Source organism: Takifugu rubripes, chromosome 7 (genome assembly GCF_901000725.2).
Source record: "Takifugu rubripes chromosome 7, fTakRub1.2, whole genome shotgun sequence".
Taxonomy (NCBI): Eukaryota; Metazoa; Chordata; class Actinopteri; order Tetraodontiformes; family Tetraodontidae; genus Takifugu; species Takifugu rubripes.
In genome coordinates, this window is record NC_042291.1 from 11,430,031 (window position 1) to 11,450,518 (window position 20,488).

Consider the following 20,488-nt stretch of genomic DNA (forward strand, 5'->3'; position numbering starts at 1 on the left):
CCCTTACCCTGGCACGAAGATCATTTTTCAACTTGCACTCAAACCCCGACCCGAGAAGCTGCCTCCCTCGCCAAGAATCCTCCTGATGTAGATGACTAATCTGTCTGACAGTGCTTATTTAATACCAGGAATTTGGTCTGCCATCATCCTGGTGACACGTGGCATTGTCAGGGTGAACCAGCCTTTGTCAACACCGTGGGTGATTCAGCATCACACAGAAGTACTCAACAGTTTGCTGCAAATGGAGGAGAAAAGGCAGATATTGTTACACTGCTGAGTAATTTGCTGTATTTCTAATGGACCCAGACACACAAGGAATCTGAACAAGTTGTCACTGTCCTTTATGCTAAAAGGTAGAGTGTAATAGAGCTTCTCCATCATGTAAAGTCAGATTTTGCCACTTCTTTGAATCAGCAATGCAAAGAAAACACACTTTGTGATTACAAACAGGTCAAAAGAACGAGCCTTTATGTCTTTGTCAGTATTTTATTATCCTTCTCAAGGCCACAGGTCGCCCATTTCTCAACCTTCCCCAGTTCCAATGCGATGCTCATCCTTCGGTGACCCTGTGAACATGTTTAAATGAGCTAATATGGACCACAGGGCAGCTTATTAGGGAAATGTCCGCTCCTGTCAGAGTTTTAATGAATGAGCAGGAAAATCATGTTAGGAGGAAAATGATTTAGGAGCGCCTGTCATGACCAGTTTTTTTAGGGAGGTCATCAAACACTCATTGGGCTCATTAAAACAGCCATTTCGACGCAGAAACCCGACAGACTCGTCAACTGTCGGAGGGTTTTGGGAATCCTGCGGCAGAAACTGGTGCAGATTCACACGCTGACTTCCCAACTGTTGGCTTTTCTTTGATCTGATGATGGTTTAGGAAGCCTGTAGGCGAGGAATTATGCATGTGCACACACACACAAACACACAGTCCGTCTCAGTCTCACACATATGTGCAGACTACATCAGCTGCTGTGTGTTGGGTGAATGAGCAGCATGCAGAGTCAGATGACCCAGTTCTGCACCCGGTAAGCCAGGTCCCGGCCAGCAGAGGCTCCCGCTGTTTGTCAGAGATCAGTCCGAAAAACACCCACCGCACGTTAACACAAAAAATCCGATTTTGATTGATGAAATGCCGATATTGAAAAATAGAAATTCACACCTTTATTTTATCTTGTATATTTTGCCAAACCAACACTTTGCCTTTTTAAAGACCCTTTCAAAGCAAAAGCACTAAAAAAAAAAAAATTTAAAAAAAACTCGGTCACCGAACTTTTCACTGAAAAAAGTGCCTGGATTATCAGACATTTTGGACAGTACACAATTAAGAAGTTATTCAGTTGTGTACTCTCTGTGCTGTTTTGTAGCTCAATTGCACACTAAAAAATGCGGTTGCACTCCACCAGTGATGCTGTCTGAATGCACTGAAAGGAACCAGTCATGGCAGGCTGCAGGTGTGAGGACTAATGCTGTGGAAAATAGAATTAAAAGCAGAATTCATCGTTTAAATGCCTTAGTGTTGAATCCAAACATGCCTGGATGAAGAAATCCGTCATGCTGTAGCATAACAGGATATTAAAAAATGAAACTGACACCCCCGAGAAAGGGGGTGATGCTCCAGGTGTGGACAAAGCGGCAGATTCTCTTAAGCTGTATCAAGTATCGGCGTAGAATTACACCCCAGCCTGTTACAAATTGATCTCTTTCATGAAATTTTCATAATAAATTACTTAGAAAGGGCTCCATCAATGGCTGGAACTTGACATTTAAAGACAGATGTCTTCACAAAAGAAAAGCTGGAATAGAACCGCTGCCCTTTTCTGATTTATGACCTGGCCTTCAGCTGAATTACAAGTAAAGTAGTAATGATGCCAAACAACGCTGGAATACACCAAGGCCCAATCACATTTGAGTAAATCTTTTTGAGCACCTCTCTCTCCCCAGGTTGATACTTATGTTCTTTCAGGATACCGTTAATGGCAGCCACTCTTTCTCCATGTCCAAAAGTTGAGTCTGTCTGTCCTCTCCTGTCTTCTGTGCTCAGAGAGCGTGCGGGACGCGGTGGGGAGGAAGGTGAAGCTGTCACTGAGGAAGAGAGTCAAACTAGAGATCAAAGGAGACAAGACGGAGAACAGAGTTCTGGTGAGTCGATGCCTGCTGCCGCCAACCTGCCTCCTCATCAGGACAACACAGTCTTTCTGTCTTTGTCTCTCAAAATGTGCTCTCATCTGATCTGTAAAGCACCACGTTTCTCCTTTTATCAGGAGGATTTCTTTGATCCCCGTCTATATATTTTGTCTCAATAATGAAGCTAGCTTGAGCTCATTTGAGAATCGTTGGATTACTGCAATGTTCAACCTTTTTTCCAAAGACTAGCTGTCAGTCTAGCCCAGGAAAGTTCAGTAGGGAGTGCTTTAGATCTGCCCCAAGGTGATTGTTACTTCTGTTTTATTAGAGCAACTGTGCTAGGACTTTACTAAACACGGGGCAAGTGATTTCTATGGAACCCCTGGACGTTTGATCGCTAACTGTGACTATGTTCTGAAGTTTTGGACGTCAAGTGACAAAAGGGTTGATAAAATGCCTTTAACTGGTGGCAGCTTTTTTTTTTTTTTGTGCATCGTTATCAGTATTGGTCATCGTAGCTGAGTGCATGGCTAACGAAAGGCTCAGACCTGTACTTAAGAACCCAAACCAGTCAGGCAGAAATAGCAGCCCAGCCCAGACCATGAACCACTGGCCACCTCCCACCCCACTGCTGCGTGCTTAATAATTAATGCTTTAGTAATTAAAACCACAGAGGAAGAAGCCTTTCTAGGCTTAAATCAGATAATAATCTGGGAAAGTAGATTAAACTTTGTTACACTTCTGTGTCGCACTTCTGTCCACGTGTACATCCAGTTTTTGGATCTACAAGAGATTCAGGCCCTGAAATATGAACGTCTGCAGAGCCGGGAATGTTAACGACACGATGCAAATTCTGTATCGCATTAGCAGGATTTATACGTCTAATATGGCATGAATGTTGAGGGAGAAGAAGAAAAGCAATCCAGTTTTTACCGCGGGGTTAACTCCTGTGACGTAGTGCCGACGGCAGCGTCGGCGTGTGGGAGTCGGACACACAGCTCGCAGTCTGTGCGTCCACACGAAACAATGCAGTGACGTGGGAGTCGGTGCTGGGAAGTGATGAATTCCAGCGGAGTGGTGGAAGGGAGAGCGTGAGAATGAATCGGTGAGTTCGTATCAAGGCCCTGCTCGACCGGGCTGGACAAATAAACCTCTGTGTGTTGGCCTGCAGCAGGAACCCGGCTGTGCAGGAAGTGGCTCGGAGCGAACCCAAACAGACTTGAGATATTTGTGACAAACGGGGGACAAAACAGCAATTAATTGGATTCAAGTGCTGCTTCCTGCACTGGAAAGTGTTTTTTTGATCTTTCACAAATTTGTTTTGGTGTCTTTTTTCCTGCTTTTTTGAGTACATTTGACATTATTTCGATCCAGACACGAGGCTTTGGATGCCATTAATTAAACCTCCTGGAGTCCCATGTTTTTACTCCCTGTGACACACACACACACACACACACACACACACACACACACACACACTACCCAAGCTTACTTGTTCCAACAGAGCTTTCTTCAGACCGCCAGTTCAGCTCCACACAGCCCAGGGCAGCTCTTAAGCACGCTAAGGCTTGATAGATACAGTCACCTCCCTCCTTTTGAAGACGGACGCATGAAGGAGGTCGAGATAATACCACCGGCCCATCCAACACACCCTGGGGAATAGGAGGATGGGACAACAAGGGAGAGGAAGAAATGTGGGCAGTGAGATATACTGCAGGACGGAGGGGATCAACTGGGAGGAGAGTAAATTGAAACAGCCGTACTGTAACACTCTGACATGGTGACACACTTAATTCGTCTGTGGTCAAGCACAGATTAAAAGCCTGCATGGAAAATACATTTTTAACAACTTTCACAGTCCAGTAATACATCTGACTGAGCTTTCGTGCCAGTTTTGCTTATGTTTGCAAGCGTACAGTTAATATAGGATTGATGAAACTTCAGTGGCAACAGTAGAACAGAATCTCCCACTTCCAGGCTTCCTGCTGAACACCCTTTCCTGGAAACCATCACTGGTATCTCGTCTTTCTCAGGCTGTTAATCAGTATTTGAGAGAACCACGTTTCTTTCTCCTGGTAGAAACAGTTCAGCACCATTCATGTTTGGCATGTTCAGTAACCACTGCCTTTATTAAACACTTGACTCCAGTTCAAAGTCCTGCGTGTCTCCTGTCACAATGCCGAGGTGATTATTAACACAACTGTGGTGTCTCTGAGTTAATGGAGCAAAGGAATGAGTCACACAGGCCGGCAGTTTCCTGGTGTGTGTACAAGTCTTCTACATTGTAGTGTCGCAACATTTCAAGGAGGAAATAAGATTTAAATCTTGGTGTCTGATGCTGCTACAGTCACGATAGTAAGGATCGGGATTTTTATTAGCCTGTCACCAATCTTGTCTTCAAAGAAAATTTGTCTCTTATGATCTGTGTACCAGAATATCCCATCTTTTAATAGGAGGACTTGCATATTTGCAAACCTCCCTGGAGAGACTTTAAACCTACCACAGCCTGGCTCCTCTCAGGCCCCGCCCACAGCTATTAATCTTTTTTTTTTTCATAGGCCAGGTTAATATCGCTCAATTTGCCTCTAGTCATTGTTAATAGCTTACATTTTATATCAGGCTGCTGGCTACTAATTATATCTGGCTTCAAAACAGACGTTGTTGCTTTATATTTTATTTGGATTTGGATCCTCATTTGATTGCACTTTGGCTCGAAATCAGCAGATATTTGAATCTGTTGAATCCCCGATGTAAACAGCTCCAACTCGTCACAACTGCATGTGGGAAAAGCAGCTGATGGCCTGGCTGGAACGGCGTCGGTCTGTTCACGTCTGATGTGTCTGAAAGCAGGTTTGTAGGTCACGGCCCCAGTCGGCATTGATTGGGTGACAATAACGTTTGTGCCCACTGTGTTGTAGTAAACAGCACAAGCGCTCGGGTCTAATCAACGTGACGTTTTCTGTCAAAACGCAGAGCTCAGCAAAAATAGTCTACGCTGTGTTTTACGAGACTGGAGCTTCACTTGAAGCCGGATCAGAGCTTGGAGATGTGTGCCTGATGTTTCCTAGTGTGTGTCTCCATCTACAGAGGTCACCAGCTCTGTCATACGTCTTTGCATGGTGGGTTTTAATGGCGGCCCTGCAGCTGAGGCGTCGCTGCGTCCATCATCGCGCTCTGCAGTCTAACCTCTGTCCACTGTGCCGTGTCATTTCACTCTGCGCTGTTAGTGCGTCTAATATTTAAACATGAACAAAGCAGACAGCTGATATTTGTGTGGGCTTGGGTTTCGGCCTTTAATGACTACAGACCTCAAGGATTTTCCAAAAAAAAATGCTTGGGAAAGCGTCCTAAAATAATCTTTTCAGTTATGACAAAACTGAGTCCCTCACATCTCTAATTACCTGAACAGGAAATAAAATCAAAGGTGGAACTATCTCGCATGAACTTTGGGTGTTGCCTAGGCTGTAGGGTGTCAGAACATGACATTGTTGGTGATTGTTGATGGTGTTCGCTGTAAACGTGGAGCCCAAACTGAATAATTTAGTAATATGTTAAGCTCAGCAAACAGCTTGGCGCATCCACTGCTTGGCCAGTCGTGTTGGCATGGCCGTCGTGAACGCGTGCCACCTGCAATGCAACACTGTTTATTGCAAATCAACTCGTCTTTGCAATGATGTTTATGGTGCACGAGGGATAGATTCATGCTGTGTTGTGCAGCCCTTACTGGAGAGGGAAACTGGGTAATTCCAGCACCAGCACAAACCGAAAGCCCCCCTCCCTCCTCCCTCCCTTCTCCGCTACTCTCTCCCTACTCAGCCTTTGTCTCTTTCCTTCCTGTCTCCCTGTGTCATACCTGCGCACGTCTCTTCCCGCTCTACAAAGCGCTGCACTTCAGTTCAGGAGGATTTCCACTTTGCCATCTTTGTTGCTTATAAACACAATCATTTGTCTGGTCTGCTCGCACTGTTGTTATCTGCCTCTCCGCTGTCCCCGCGGTCTGCAGTGATATCCTATTTACCCACAAACCACAGATTTCCATCACATAGCTACACAGACACACACACGCAGACACACAGTGCGCTAGCCTCCTCCCCTTTGTGTCTAGCTGGCATGCTGATGAATGAATGAATGAACTCTCTTGGTTATCCCCTATCTCTGTAACCTAAACACAGATGGGGGTCCTTGGGGGACACCCCGCAGGGGTTTCACCACAGGAACTCCATCTATCACTCGGCGCAGAGCCACGTGCAGCGTGGACCGTAATGACTGAATCACCCCCGTGAATGCTCTGCCCGCTTCATCTTTGCTTTACGAGTCATTTTTGAGGCTGACTCAGTTCTTCATCCATGTTTCATGCGATGATAAACAGGCGGCGTGCAGAGATATCGCAGAGAAACACATATTAAGCGTTATTGATTACCCAGTACAATAAAAGGGCCCTTTTGCTGGGTCGTTTGTCAGCTGCTGAGGGCATTTAATCGCCTCCAAACCATTTACATCTCAACAAGCTCGTGGCACAGACGGCTCATTTATTTTGCAGCGTTTTCATTTCTTCCCGAAGACAAAGAAAGCAGCAGTATCGATAAAACTGAATCAGTTTGGCTAAATTTAAGCCAATCAGATGCATTTATTTACTCCACAGTTCAGCACAGCTGTGGTCTGATGAGGGCAGCCAATCAAATCTTGAGAAGGAAGTCCCACACGCGGCCCCCTTTGTTCCCCTCTCTGCTCATCTCCACAGCACCGAGACACATAATGACGAGCAGGACGATCGTGAAAGGATTCTTCTGGATTGATGTTGTCCTTGGCTCTGCTTTGCATGAGCGGGGGGGGGCGATTCACTGAAAAGACAGACTTCCTTCCTAAATTAGGAGATATTTGTGTAAAACCAAGCATATGTGTCTCACTGCTGTCTGTATTCTCTCCTTGTGGTGGTTCTTCTGCAGCACGAGTCAGCAAATTGAGCTCAGCTCTGTCAGCATTTTTGTTTCTTACCAGCTGATATAAAAACAAATGTTCTTGTTCCAGACAGGGCAAGGAAAGGTGTTTCTAAAACGAGAGGAAGTTCCTGTTTGCTGGATCCAGCCAGGGATATCTCCTGGACCATCTCGGTTCAGGGCACAGATTTCCGCTGCCATTGGCTGAAAAAAGAATTTCATTCCGTCTTCATCCACTGTTGAACAAGTTTGTTCAGCAGTTATAACACCCTGGGAAGTCCCTGTCCCGCACGAGCGTGTCTGATGACCAGGCACAGATGGAGCAGGTGGGGTGCGGTTTTGTTTTTTCCAACAGTTTGTTGAGTCTGGTTATGATTAAAATACTCCGCCTGGTTCACAAAACAATACAAGGCTTAATTTTTTCGCCCCTTGTCGCTACACGCCACCTTTCTTACGACACCCGTGCAAGGATGAGGAAAGCGTGCATGTTTATATGCACAGTTGTGGGCTGTTGCTGTAGATAACAGATGTTGAGGAGGGTCAGTATGAAAAAAAAAAACAGATGAGAAAAAGCAATTTTTCCTAGTGTGATGCAGTTCCAGTGTGTTTCAGATAAGATGTGATAAGACAACAATTTTGTTGTTGTTTTCATGTGATTTGTGTTGTCTATTTACTTCATGCTTGACTAGCTCCGATCGTCATTCGAGGACCAGGAGAACAAAAAGATGGTACCAATGTGGAACCCATTTCTTACCCAATGATTGGACTTCATTCGTATCTGCAAAGGCAGCATTTAAGATCCGTGAAGCTGTTTTACCTCGTCTGACCTCTTAAGAAAGGTCAGACAGTCTCTGTACATCTCTCTAAAGAAAAAAACACTCCTTTTTCCGTGCTGCGTTGACAGTTTCAGTTTGAAGCCATTATTTCATTACTCATCCATGTTTCAGACGACTTGGATGCAGGAAGAGATGTCTTGGAATTAGATTTTTTAGATGTTTTTATAATTAATTAAGTGACGGTGAATAAATCTTCTTTTCTGAAGCGTTTTGAACTGTGCTTTGCTCAGACATTCAGGGTGGCCGTTTGTTTTAAAAGCATTTTCGCAGATGTTGCTCTCAGCCTAAATAATGTGGTGTTGTATAATAGAGAGTGAATGCACCCCAGGACATGATGGAGGAACAAAAGTGTTTTCAGGAGGGGGGATTTCTGTGGATGAGTGCTGCCACGGCTCGAGGATGGCAGATTAAACACTGATCTGTTTTACTTCGGTTCCTGCGGAGATTTCACTGTAGCCCAGCAGGAGTTTCGTTTAGGGGGTTAAAATCACGTTGACATTTTCAAGCGAGACTAGTACAGAGTGCCGCTCTCTTGTGTGAGAAAGTGTGTGTGTGTGTGTGTGTGTGTGTGTGTGTGTGTGTGTGTGTGTGTGTGTGTGTGTGTGTGTGTGTGTGTGTGTGTGTGTGTGTGAGTGAGCGCTCATGCATTTAAAAGCGTCCGTACAGTATGGGCAGCCGTTGCCATGGTAACCCATTGTTTGGTTTGAGAGGTTGACTTGGGAAATCTGGGAATGGTAATATCACAAAACACGCACACACACACATCCTTGTACTTCTAGCTTTGTAAGGACTTGCAAGGCACAATGCATTACCCATCTCCTTACCCTAACCAACCCAACTAACCGCCTAACCCTAACCTGAAATCAAATCTAACCTCCACCTTAAAGCCATGCCTTGACCCTCAAACAGTCCTTCCCAAAAATATCTTCACTTTGCTATTAGAATATGGATTCTGGTACTTGGTATGCAGCAAAGTACAAGAACACACACAAAGAAAGAGGGAGCAAGAGCATACAATTCTTAATTCTGACTTTTTCATTCAGATATTTTATTCAGAAGTTTACATCATTGGACAAGTGTGTGCATGTGAGCGAGAGCCAGAGAGATGCTGACAGACGCGCTCTCTGGTGTCACAGACATGCTTCACTGCCGCTACCATCTGGTTGGCTGATTGGAGCTTAAGGTGGCCACTGTAAAACTATTGGCTAAAGGGAAGGCTAGGGGACTAAAGTCTACTTAAGATGGTGAAGGAAGCAAAAGGGAGGGCGGTTGGAGAGACATGGAGGTTGTTTGACATTGTTCCGACAAGGACACATGAAGAGAATAAAGCAAAGGAAACCAAATAAATATATTTTAGGCAAATAAATATATTTAGGCAAAACATCATCCCCCACCAAACATCATAAAAACTGTCCCTCGGTGCCTTATTTCGCTGGAATTATTGGCAAGTGGTTAGTTTCTGCCCCGCCCCTCCACTCACCGGGTTCTCAGCGGTTTGGGTGCGTGACCCTCTCAAGTATAGTCGTTTATGACTAAACCTGGTGTAAAGCAGCAATTATCCCCTCTCCCACTTTGAATAGTGGCAGCAGAAACGATGTCACACTCTCATGAAACGGTCCCATGCAAACATTGGCTTCTAAGCGTATTTTGTCTTTGTTTTTGTCATCCTATTTTGCCCAGATTTTAGGACATCGGGAGCAGATCTAGACTCCTGCAGGGACATCTGGGTTATTTTCAAACCCTGGAAAGTCCCACCCAGAGACGGAAATATGTTTTATGTGGGGATTTCTCAGGCAGGACTGCATCTCCCATGTTTTATGCAGACAGAGGTTACACACTCCAGCTGATTTATCTGTTTGGCAGCCCCCATCGCTGCATACCTGAATCTGCTGAGTAAACCCGAGTACGGAGATGAAAAGCCGGCGAGTAAAGCGGTGGCTGGTGCTTTTTAGAGAAGGCTATCTTTGGTCACACAGGCCTGCCTGTCTGCCTCCATCACGTCACAGATCCACAGACTCTGCCTGTGGAGTTTCGCAACGTAGGGTGAGCAGGCATCCGTCCTTTTTTTAACCCCCCCCCCTCCTTCCTTTGGAGTTGCTTGTTGGCATGATGGATGTTTTCTTTACTTTATAAAGGTCAAACTTAATAATATCCTGATATTATTTGACAGGTGTGGAAAAAACCCTGTAGTAACATATGGGTTAATGTTCTCTGCTGGTCCTGGCATTCTCTCTTCCTCCTTTCTTTATCTTCCTCATTGGGGATGTGTTTCAACAGCAACAGCCAGGGAATGACAAAGAATGGGGGGGTGCCGACTCATCCAGATGAGAGGACTCGTGTCTCTGAGTGTGTGTTTACAGCTACATGCTCATTATTGTCCCTGTTGTCTCTGTCTCTCTCCCAGGCCCTCGCCTCATACCGGGTCTACCTTTTGACCGCGCGGATTCCCGCCAAGGTAAGAACAGCAGCCGATTCGTGTTTATTCTGGGGTGGGAGGGGACTGGTAAATGAATGTCTTTCAATAATGAATACAGTATTTTCTCCCCATGACTTTGAAAGCATTTATGGTCCTTGAATGACCCTCGTGTAGGGATGATTCAGACTGTGCGCGTATTTCCACGCAGTCAGTACGTTGTGTAGCCCAGCGTGACGCAACAGAAACACACGAGGGTTCATATTTAAAGTGTGGCGTGATGGGCACAAACAGATGTGTGCAGGAGGAGGGGGTCCTGTCTATTACAGCATCGTTACCATTGCCACAGGCCCGTGCTAGACCTAATTATCAGATACTGAGGCTGCTCATGATGGTTTTAATCTGGTAATACTTCAGGTCATTTACTAGCTGATGCCTGTTTTATTAGTGCAGCTAAAACCAATAAAATAATAGTCAAACTTCCCTGGTTCCACACTTCTGCTGCAGGTTTACTGTCATTTTCTTCAGCTTTAGAATGGAAGCACATACTTCACATATTTCATGTCTCATTCTGTCTCCTAATATGGACACCGAGTCATGAATCACAAATCACATGCGTATCATTTTCCCAAACAGGAAGTGGACTCAATCCTGTGCTGACCTGTCCCTCTAGCTCTCTACAATACACACACCTAACCTCATCTTTGTGCCTCCTCCCTTCTTTTTCTACTCCCTCGCTTATCTTTCTCACCTTCATCCTACCTTTCTTTGTTTTGGTGAATTTATCCTCCCACTCTTCCTAACAACACCACTGCCATTTCAGGCTACTTTAAGCTTCTTTTTTTTAAATTTACTGACTGTATTTGATCTATTTGGCACACCTAAAACACACACATGCACACACACCCTAGACTTCACCAGTCATGTTCTCCAGGGCTTAAGGGCACAGTAATGGTATTGCTTTAGTAATAAGCCCACAGTTTAAACGGCATCTCTTCTCCCAGTTAATTTCCCCTGAAGACCAGTCACATAAGTGGGTTCTTTAGTCTCTCTGCCTGTTGTGTGTCTGTGTTGGTTCTCCTCATGCTTTTGCTTTGCATTATTTCACATTCGTTCAAAAATTATTCCATTATAAACTGTGGACATCTGCCAGTCATCGCTACAGCATGTCTGATAGCCGATCTATGATTGTCTTATGACTGTCCAAAGTTCCATTAAAAAGAAAAAAAAACACGGTTAAAGACAGACGGACAGTGAACGAATGAGTGAGCAGTGCCCTTCCGCCTCCCAGCGTGATGTTTTTCATTGGCTGGAGTTCATATCCGTCCATGCTTTCATCATTGGCGGGTGCCCAGTTTAATGTGCTGCTGCATCATGGCTGTATGAAACCAACTTTAAACCACTAAAACACTTCTACTGACCTAAATATTCATTATAAGTATCCATGATTTCATTTTTAAAAAATCAGTTTCATGAAAGAAGGTTAGTTTTGGTCATTTTGCCATCACAAAACCTAGTAGTAGTTAGTAGTTTTGGAGTTGTGTTGCAGTACGTTGTCTTCCGCCATGTCAAAGGGAACTGCTGTGTGATTTTTGCATGAGCATATTTTCGTTAAAGCTAACGTCTTTACGATCAGCTGCAATTTCCACACATAGGCCCCTGCTGGATCCTGTGTCTGTGTTGCACATGTAATTATATGTTTAAATGCTCCAGACATCTTGCAACATGTACAGTATGTTGCCTATACATGTGTTGCAGTATGTTGTGTCTTGCGGGAGGGCTTGTCCCAGCTGTTTACATGTATAAATAGTGGCTCTTCTAAGGAATGTGTGATTAACTCGCTGTGTTCAGGATATATATTTTGCTATTGTGGATCTGTTATTTCCAGTTGCTGGTGTGAGTGAACGTGGAGGCGGTGTTAACGTAAACACATCCACAGCATTGACAGACTGCAGCCGAGCAGTCTGCTGATGAGCTCCCTCGTCTCGTGTTTGAGCCTCAGGAACACAGAACCCACCTGGAATAGTCTGGACTCGCTGCTTGGCCTGCCCTCGGGCTCTGTCTGGGTTTGTGTGGGAGGAAAGAAGAAACACAGCTGAAGGGAGGGAGGAAAATGTGTAGCGTGGTGATTATTTAGATTCGCCAGCCTCTCTCTCAAAGTAATAGGCTTTTCTGTGGTTCGTTGGTATGAAAGGGAGGCGTGCCGCTGTCCTGATGTTTTCTCTTGACGGGGAGAGCAGGGATTTGCCTGAGCATTGCGGTTGCCTGTAGCCCAGCTTTTTAAATTATCTTTAGATGTGGAACAAAGGAAGGAAAAGCAAGAGTCATGTCCTCGTGGGTTCACACTGCTTGTGTAAAAGGGGTTAGGTCTAAATTCAGAACAGTGTCATGTTCTTTCTTAGAAATGACCAGAAATGCTAGCACATGACTGCAGCAACCGATGATGTCATTTGCACAAGAAATGACTGCATCTCTTCCTACTAATTATGGAACGTGCATTTTTACACCACATTCCTCAGGCGCGGCGACTGTGTCTGAGACACTGTTTACTGTCACACATGAACGACCTGTAGCATTTGCTGTTTATTTGTTTGCACTGTTTTAATCACATGCTGTCTTCCTGGTTGGGTTAATTCTCCAGGCCTGTGCTCTGTTTTTCAGGTGGAACACTCCTTTAATTACCTGGAGATCCAGGGGATTGCTTGCAACAAGCCTACACAGGTATAGATTGTCACTAAGTCACTATAGTCATCACGTCACTTTATGCACTTGCTGTGCGTTTAGTGTTTCGAGGCTCAGTGTTGGTGGGTGGTGGCATTCAGAAGAGCTGGAAACTGGTTTCATTCAATGTTCCCAAAGTTATCATTGATCTTTCTAAGCTTTATAGATGCTGGTCGACACATTTACTTACTAGCATTGTAGCAAAGCATCTGCTAATTTCAGTGCTAATTGTAGCATTAAGACACTATTGTATTCAGTCTTTTAATGCTGTGCAAGAAGTCCATCATGTCTCCTACATGGAACTGGCTGGCTGTCACACAGCAGGATCTATCTAAAATACATGATAATCCCTCTCAGCTTTGTACTTGCAGCTGAGCCTCTGCCTGCCCCCCTCATCTCATCTCCACAGATATCAAACTGCTGCTCCCTGATATTTCGATACCTGTGAGCTTAAGCTATGCCAACTCCAGTCCTTTAAGCTGCAGACATGTCTGGTTTTCCATCAGCTTGTGCATAATTTCACCAAATGCCAAAATGGAGACCTGCTAGTTTCTGTTACATTATTAGATTCATGGGCAAAAGTGCGCATGTGAAATAGATGATCTGTTCTCCTCCAGCTGCTGGTAGAGTATGAGCGGGGCTCCTTCTCTCTGAGGCTGCAAACCACCGAGGAGGTCAACGATGTGGTCGCTCATATCGGAAACTCTCTGCTGAGGATATGTCCAGGTGTACCACCCAGGTGAACCCCCCCCCCCCCCCCCCCCCCCCCCCATTTTTATCTTTAGGATTTAAAAATGCTTTGCATGCACTTATTTTTATCGTTAATGCTGTGTTTGTGTGGATAATTACATCCATTGTTAGGAAACAATATGCATCTCTCATTTCACTCCAAAGAGAACAGGAAGAGAAAAACACAGTTTTTGTTCACATTTCATTTGGCGTAATGCTGCATTTATTATTGAAGTAGCTCAGATAAATCTTTTTGTGTTCCCTCAGCAAAATGATGAAGAAGCTTTCCATGGAGCCTGCAGACAGGGTGTCCTGCCTGCAGACACTCTGGGAGAACAATAAACCTGCAGAACCTGGACCCTGTGGTAAGAACAGTGCTGTTATGATACTAATGACTGATTTGCTTTACTGTCCTTTGAAATTGTGTGTATTTTAGCATCATCTGTGCTCACAGACGGTCCTCTGCTGTCTTTTCTGTCCAGGTGGTTTCTCTCAGATGTACAGGTGTGTTTGCGACTGGCTCGGGTTGCCTTATAAGGAAGAAGTGCAGTGGGTCGGTATCGACACATTTTGGTCTATCTGTGCATTGATGCTCGAAAAAAATAAAAATAAAACATGGTAACTTTTTGTTTGACCAACAGGATGTGGACACCATCTATTTAACACAAGACACCAGGGAGCTCAACTTGCAGGACTTCAGCCATCTTGAAAACAGGTGCGTTTCTGCAGCAACGGGCCGGCATTTGAGCAGATTTCATAAAGTTTTATAACTGTAAGAAATGCCCAACTGTAACAACTCGACTGCGTTCTGCATCTCAGGGATCTGGTGGCCATTATTGCTGTCCTGGAGTTTAACCAGTGGTTCACTAAACTCTCCAGTAAAGACTACAAACTGGTTAGTTGACATTTTGTTAAATTCTTTCCATTACTTGTCATCATTTGCCAGCTGCGGAGGTGCATTTATTTCTAGGCTGCTATTCTATGTCACCCGTGTTAGAATATTCTCTGAACCAGTTAAATACTATATGATATCTGCAGTTTTGATTGAAAATGCTGCTGCAACATATTATAATTGCGTATATATGTATATATTGTGCCAAAGTTTTAGGTGGGTATGAAACTAAAATGCTGTAAACTAAGAATGCTTTCAAAAACAGAGGTGTTTATGTTGGTGTTAGTCAATATTTGATGACCATCCTCTGCCTTCAAGACAGCATTAATTCTTTTAGGTACACTTGCAGAGTTTTCCAGCTGGTAGGTTGTTCCATCATTTGCAGAAATCCAGCCCCAAACTTCTGTCCCAACATGTCCAGACAATAGATGGGCGTACCTGGGTCCTTGGGTTCCACCAGTTCTGAGCTGATGGCACTGCCGGGCATCTTCCTGTTTCTAAAGGAAATAAGCCTGATGTAAACTAAGCATTCTTAGTTCACAGCATTTATCTGCACGTGCCTAAAACTTTGGCACAGTACCGTCTGTCTGTTACACAGCAGTTTTTGCCACCGTGTGTCTCGCTGCAGTTCACCGTTTCTCCTCTCTACATGAACGTGTCTGAACGGACTTTTCTCCTCTTTGTTTTCTCCATCTCTCGCTCCTGCGTGTCGACTGAGAATCTGCCCAATGTTTTTATGTGATAAGACTCCTAATCCCATCAAGACAAAAGGGCTCAGCGCTCCCCCCAGCGCACCATCGCTAACTCTCGATTCACTCTCACCAGTTACCACACACTCCTTCCTCAATTCAAACTATCTCCTGCCTCCATCACGGACTGCTCCTTTTGTCTGAGAAAGTCCTGTTAAAGCTTTACATTTTCAATTATGTTGCTTTTGTGTTGTTTTGCCAAATAATGTGACATATTGGAGATTGATGTTTATGGTTTTGTTGCGGTCCCTCCAACAAAGCCGATTTAATAGTTGGTTATTGTTTAAGGAAGCAGAAATAAAGGTCCAGTATGCAGAAATAATGGCATGAATCCAATTATCATCTCCATTTGGATGCAGCTAAAAAAATACACCAACCTGTAAACGATAAAGAAGTGAAGGGGAAAAATCCAAATGAATGTTAAAGAAAAATATAGAGGCAGAGGAAACTGTGAGTGGGTTTTTGAGCAGAAAGTCACAAGTTAACACAAAGAGCACCATTGCCCATCAGTCTATATTATCTGTGACTGAGAAAAGCTGCATATAGATGTTATCTATAGTAAAATGCCACTCTCAAGGCTGAAAGAAAAAGAAGTGAGGGGATTTTGTGATGCCTTCGGGCTCAAACGGCAGCTTAAACCTCAGTTGTGAGGTTAATTAATCTCGGCAGTGCACTAGATAATAAAAAAACACCCAGTCAGAAACTTTCTGTCACCCTTCCACGATGATTTGACTGTTGCTGCACATCAAGTTCAGAGAGGCTGAGATATGAGATATGAGAGGAGGAGGAGGAGGAGAGGACAAGAGTGAAAGGAGGATCTGCCCTCTGATTGCCTCATTGTGTGTGTCATGCATGAACAGAACATGCAGCAGGGTCTGAATAGCTCAGCATGACATGGCACTTATTCAGTGGATGGTGCAGATGCTGACAGCGCCTCAGTTTTATTGTTGATATAGCAGAACGTACAGGCTTCTCTTTGTGTTCCCTCTCTCTGTCGTGCTTGATCCCTCGCTGCCCTCCATCATTCTCATTCCTCTTCTGTGTCGCTGAGAAGACCTGAACAACGGCACCTTTCTTCTCCCTCTCTGTCACCGTTTTCTCTCGTTCCACTAAAGATAACAGTGCGCGACAGTGTTGCCAGTGTTAAGGGAGCAGGCTGAGAGCAACAGGAATGTTAACACTTAATAAGAATAACGGCAACGCAGCGTTTGGAAAATGTTTGCGTTGTTGTCCGGCTCGCTACGGCGAGGCCCGTCTCCGTGCCTGACTGTGCCCAAGCACACGGTGAACTGGGTCACTAAACATCTAGGTTGGACCTCCAACTGTTGAATTTTTCATGTCTATTAAACACGAGTTAGATTTCCTCCGCTCGCTCCGTCCCCCCGCGGTCTTTAAACCACAGAAGCGAGACGTTTCCTCTTCTCTGAAGTGCCTCGAGTCTGTCGTCCCCTGTCTTCCCTTTTCTCGCATAAATGCTCTCTAAGCTGGGGCGAGAGAGAATCTGCGCGTCTAGCGTCACCTTCCTCATCAGCGCAGCTTTAATTAGCACAAGGCGGCAGATTTATGAAAGAGGAGGCTGCTTGTTTTGCAGCGGAACACTTGCAGGAATCCCAGATGTAAAGTTCCGTTACTCCTGCGACCTTGAAAACTTCAATCCTGGATGTTCTTTCATGGATAGGAGTGCTTCAAGCCCTGAAAACGTTTCAGTTAATTAGTGTTTTTATGTTTTTGACGATTGAGTCGGTGAGATAAGACCTACTCGCACGGCTGTGAGCGAGACTCATCTCAGTTTTCCTCATTTTAATCACTCTTATTATATCCCACATTTAGAGAGGATTATTTTTTTTGTTGACTGATGTGCCTGTGTCTCCAGTCTGCAGATGTGTGTGAGCAGATCCTTCGGGTGGTGTCTCGCTCCGGTCGCCTGGAGGAGTTGGTTCTGGACAGTGCTGGACTCAAAACGTGAGGATATCAAACTGTGTTGAAGGCAAATCGAGTTTATCAGCACGCCGTCTAGAAAATACCCCGCCTTTCAATAGGGTGTCAGTTTAAACCAATCTGCATATTTCCAGATATTTTTTCCATCAGGATAAACACACACACATACACACACGCGTGCGTGCGTGCGAGCATGCATGACTGTGGCTGGAAGCGTATAATGAATGCAGTCTTTGACTCTCTGCAGTGATTTCGCTCAGAAGTTGGCTGCTGCCCTGGCCCATAACCCCAGCTCAGGTCTCACCACCCTCAATCTTGCCAACAACCCACTGGAGGACAGAGGTACCAGTCCGAGTCACTCGTCTTTAGCGTGTTGTAATCAGATTACTTTTAAAAGCTCGTGATTCGCTGTTTTACAGTCTTGAAAGGCTGACAGGCAGAGTTGACTGGAGGAAGGTCACTGAGTGCAGCTACTTTAATATTTTATCAGCTTTTATTCTGTCTTCTGTCTGAAGGCATCTCAGTCTATCCAGGACACGTTCATTAAACATACATTCCACCAAATATTGAAGCAGCTGCATGTTCGGGTGGTGACCCAGCAGTTTCCAGGTTGTTTCTTTGTGTCTTTGACCACAAATCTCCCTGCTATTCTCTGCCTGCAGGTATTTCCTCCCTCGGTGCTCAGTTTGCCAAACTTCGTATGGGGCTCAAACATTTAAACTTCTCCAAAACCTCATTGTCGCCCAAAGGTTTGTTCTTCTACTTGATCTTATAGTTCCAAAACCTCTGGATGGTAGATATATTTATATGGATTTAGGCCAGATGTAGTTTGCATCTTCCACTAAGGTGATCACCGTGAGTGGAACGTACCACAGCCTTGTCATGCTAATCCGCAGATTCATTGTGACCTCTGTGAACCCTGTTGTTGCTCGTCTTTCTGGTTCTTTCTAAAGTGAATGTTGCTGCACCCAGTATTTTCTTCAGGGACTGTAAACATGCCTAGCACTCAGGAAATCAATAGACGGCGATCACATTTCACAGTGTGGCATTCACGGGAGCGTGGTGCTTTTTAAACTCCGTATCCAGCTAAAGGCCCAGTCATGAACTCCAGAAACTCCCAGCACTTCGCATCCAATGTGTTTGTGATACAGAAGCCCTAATCGAATGATCAACTGTGTCATTTTTTTGTAGCTCTATGTCTATATTTGCCTTTAATCTGCGTTATTTTTTTTAGAATCACAAGTTAAACATGGGGACTTTTCCGCTGAGTGACAGAGGGTGTTTTCACCAAATTCTGACAACATTTCCTGTCTGCACCTTCTGATCATTTCCTTTGCTATTTCCTTTAATATTCAGTTGAAGCAGCAGCGGATTTATGGTCGGTGATGGTGCTGACATTTTGTGCGTGTGCGTGTGTGTGTGTGTGTGTGTGTGCGTGTGTGCGTGTGTGTGTGTGTGTGTGTTAGGGGTGAACAGCCTTTGCCAGTCACTGTGTGCCAATCCGTCCATCCCCAGTAGCCTGGTCCATCTGGACCTCTCAGGGAATGTCCTCCGTGGAGACGACATGCAGGTACACATAAGTGGAGGCTCTAATCCCCTGAGGTGTTTGTCTCAGTAGTGTTTCAATGATCAAATGAGGGCAGTGCTTCAGTTGTGCAGGGACATTTTCACTCGTAATAAATCTGACAAGTTTGGATCCATTGGAGACATCGAAGGCGTCGGGCCGATTGTTGCTGTAACTGCAAGTAAATCAGAACAAAGGCACAAACACAGAGTTTCATTTCTACTGCTGTGAGTGATGTTTTTATTACAGGAATAGTTTGCCATGTGTTTAATCCCTCGTGCAAGGCAGTGTGAGATACTCTCTAACAGCTGGTTAGCGTCACTTTGAACATGATCTGCCTGTGATTTTCACCTCATAGCCATTAATTATCTGATTACAAAAAGCATTTGCATGCGTCAATCATGGCCAGCTAAAGAGCAGCTGTGCACCCAATCTGGATTACACAATAAATTCAGATTCCAACATATTGGAGCTAGGACAGAATATTGCCCTCGACCACACAGAGCAGAAAATAGTTCTCACAACTCCTACAGAGCATGGATTAAGTGCTAATGTAGTGTTTTGCTTTACTTTTAGCATTTCTACCACTTTTTGAGTCAACCCAACAGCCTGGAAACTCTTGACCTCTCCAACACTGACTGCTCTTTGGATCATGTGAGTCACGAGGACCGTCGACAGGCTTTGCTGATGCTCGCAAGGAATAAGTAGAATAATACTGAAAGTCCACAAGAAAACCAATAGTTTACAGCAACATTTCTGCCATTGTTACCAATTTTGGACTTTAGTGTACATCCGCTCAGTCCTTGTTGCCATCTGCTACTTGTAAAAGTAGCTAAATACTGCTGCATCTGAAGTATTGATGTGGTTTTTATTGATTAGCCTGAGATGTAACTGGCTGTCTGCTTACTAATGAACATATTGATTAGCTCTTAAGTCATGCCATCTCTCCCTCGCATAAGCCAGATAATAACATATATAAACACTCAATCTCTCACAGTCAGACACCCACTAAGCTCTGCTCAAATGACTGCTTTCCACAGGTTACTGCAGCTTGAATTTCTTTGTGAATTGATTCCAGGTTTGTTCGGCTCTTCTGCGAGGTTCAGCTCAACACCTCGCTGTCCTCAATGTGTCCAAGAGTGTGTTTCCTCACAGGTAAGAACCAGCTCGTACAGACATAAGATTGCTTCTCAATGAGACTGTAGGGTTCCTTGACAATGTGTTCCTTATTAAATTGGTCTCCTGGTCTGGAGTATCCATCATCTGCTTTGTGGGTAATTCAAATTTTGTTTCATTTAACCATTTTTAAATAATGTTGATCAAATTTGGTCAAATGGCAGGAATTATATAATATTGATGATGGACTTAGATTTTCGTTTGGATTTTGTGTGTGTGTGTGTGTGTGTGTGTGTGTTGTAACACATGGGTTGTAGGTGGTTTACTTCACATTATTGGGGGCAGTTGGGTGCTTCATCACAAAGTGGGGGTTTGGCATTACTTCTAGGACTGGAACTAGCTTTTATAGTTGAAATATTGGCAAAAAAATTCTCACCTACAGCATTAACCTTAAAAAAAAGGG

At 44.4% G+C, this 20,488-nt stretch overlaps 1 protein-coding gene across 3 annotated transcripts in view; it reads left to right on the forward strand.

Annotated features, from left to right (window-relative positions):
* Nucleotides 1-20,488, forward strand: part of LOC101061786 (F-actin-uncapping protein LRRC16A) — a 33,849-nt gene that overhangs the window by 1,219 nt on the left and 12,142 nt on the right. For all 3 annotated transcript variants that reach the window (XM_029838873.1, XM_029838872.1, XM_003966028.3), the window contains exons 2-15: nt 2,048-2,145; nt 10,308-10,358; nt 12,978-13,037; nt 13,655-13,776; nt 14,034-14,131; nt 14,249-14,319; nt 14,408-14,481; nt 14,586-14,661; nt 17,281-17,369; nt 17,593-17,687; nt 18,008-18,094; nt 18,812-18,915; nt 19,486-19,563; nt 19,988-20,064. In XM_029838873.1, the coding sequence (XP_029694733.1) occupies nt 2,048-2,145; nt 10,308-10,358; nt 12,978-13,037; nt 13,655-13,776; nt 14,034-14,131; nt 14,249-14,319; nt 14,408-14,481; nt 14,586-14,661; nt 17,281-17,369; nt 17,593-17,687; nt 18,008-18,094; nt 18,812-18,915; nt 19,486-19,563; nt 19,988-20,064 (1,180 nt within the window). The remainder of the gene's footprint in view (nt 1-2,047; nt 2,146-10,307; nt 10,359-12,977; nt 13,038-13,654; nt 13,777-14,033; nt 14,132-14,248; nt 14,320-14,407; nt 14,482-14,585; nt 14,662-17,280; nt 17,370-17,592; nt 17,688-18,007; nt 18,095-18,811; nt 18,916-19,485; nt 19,564-19,987; nt 20,065-20,488) is intronic.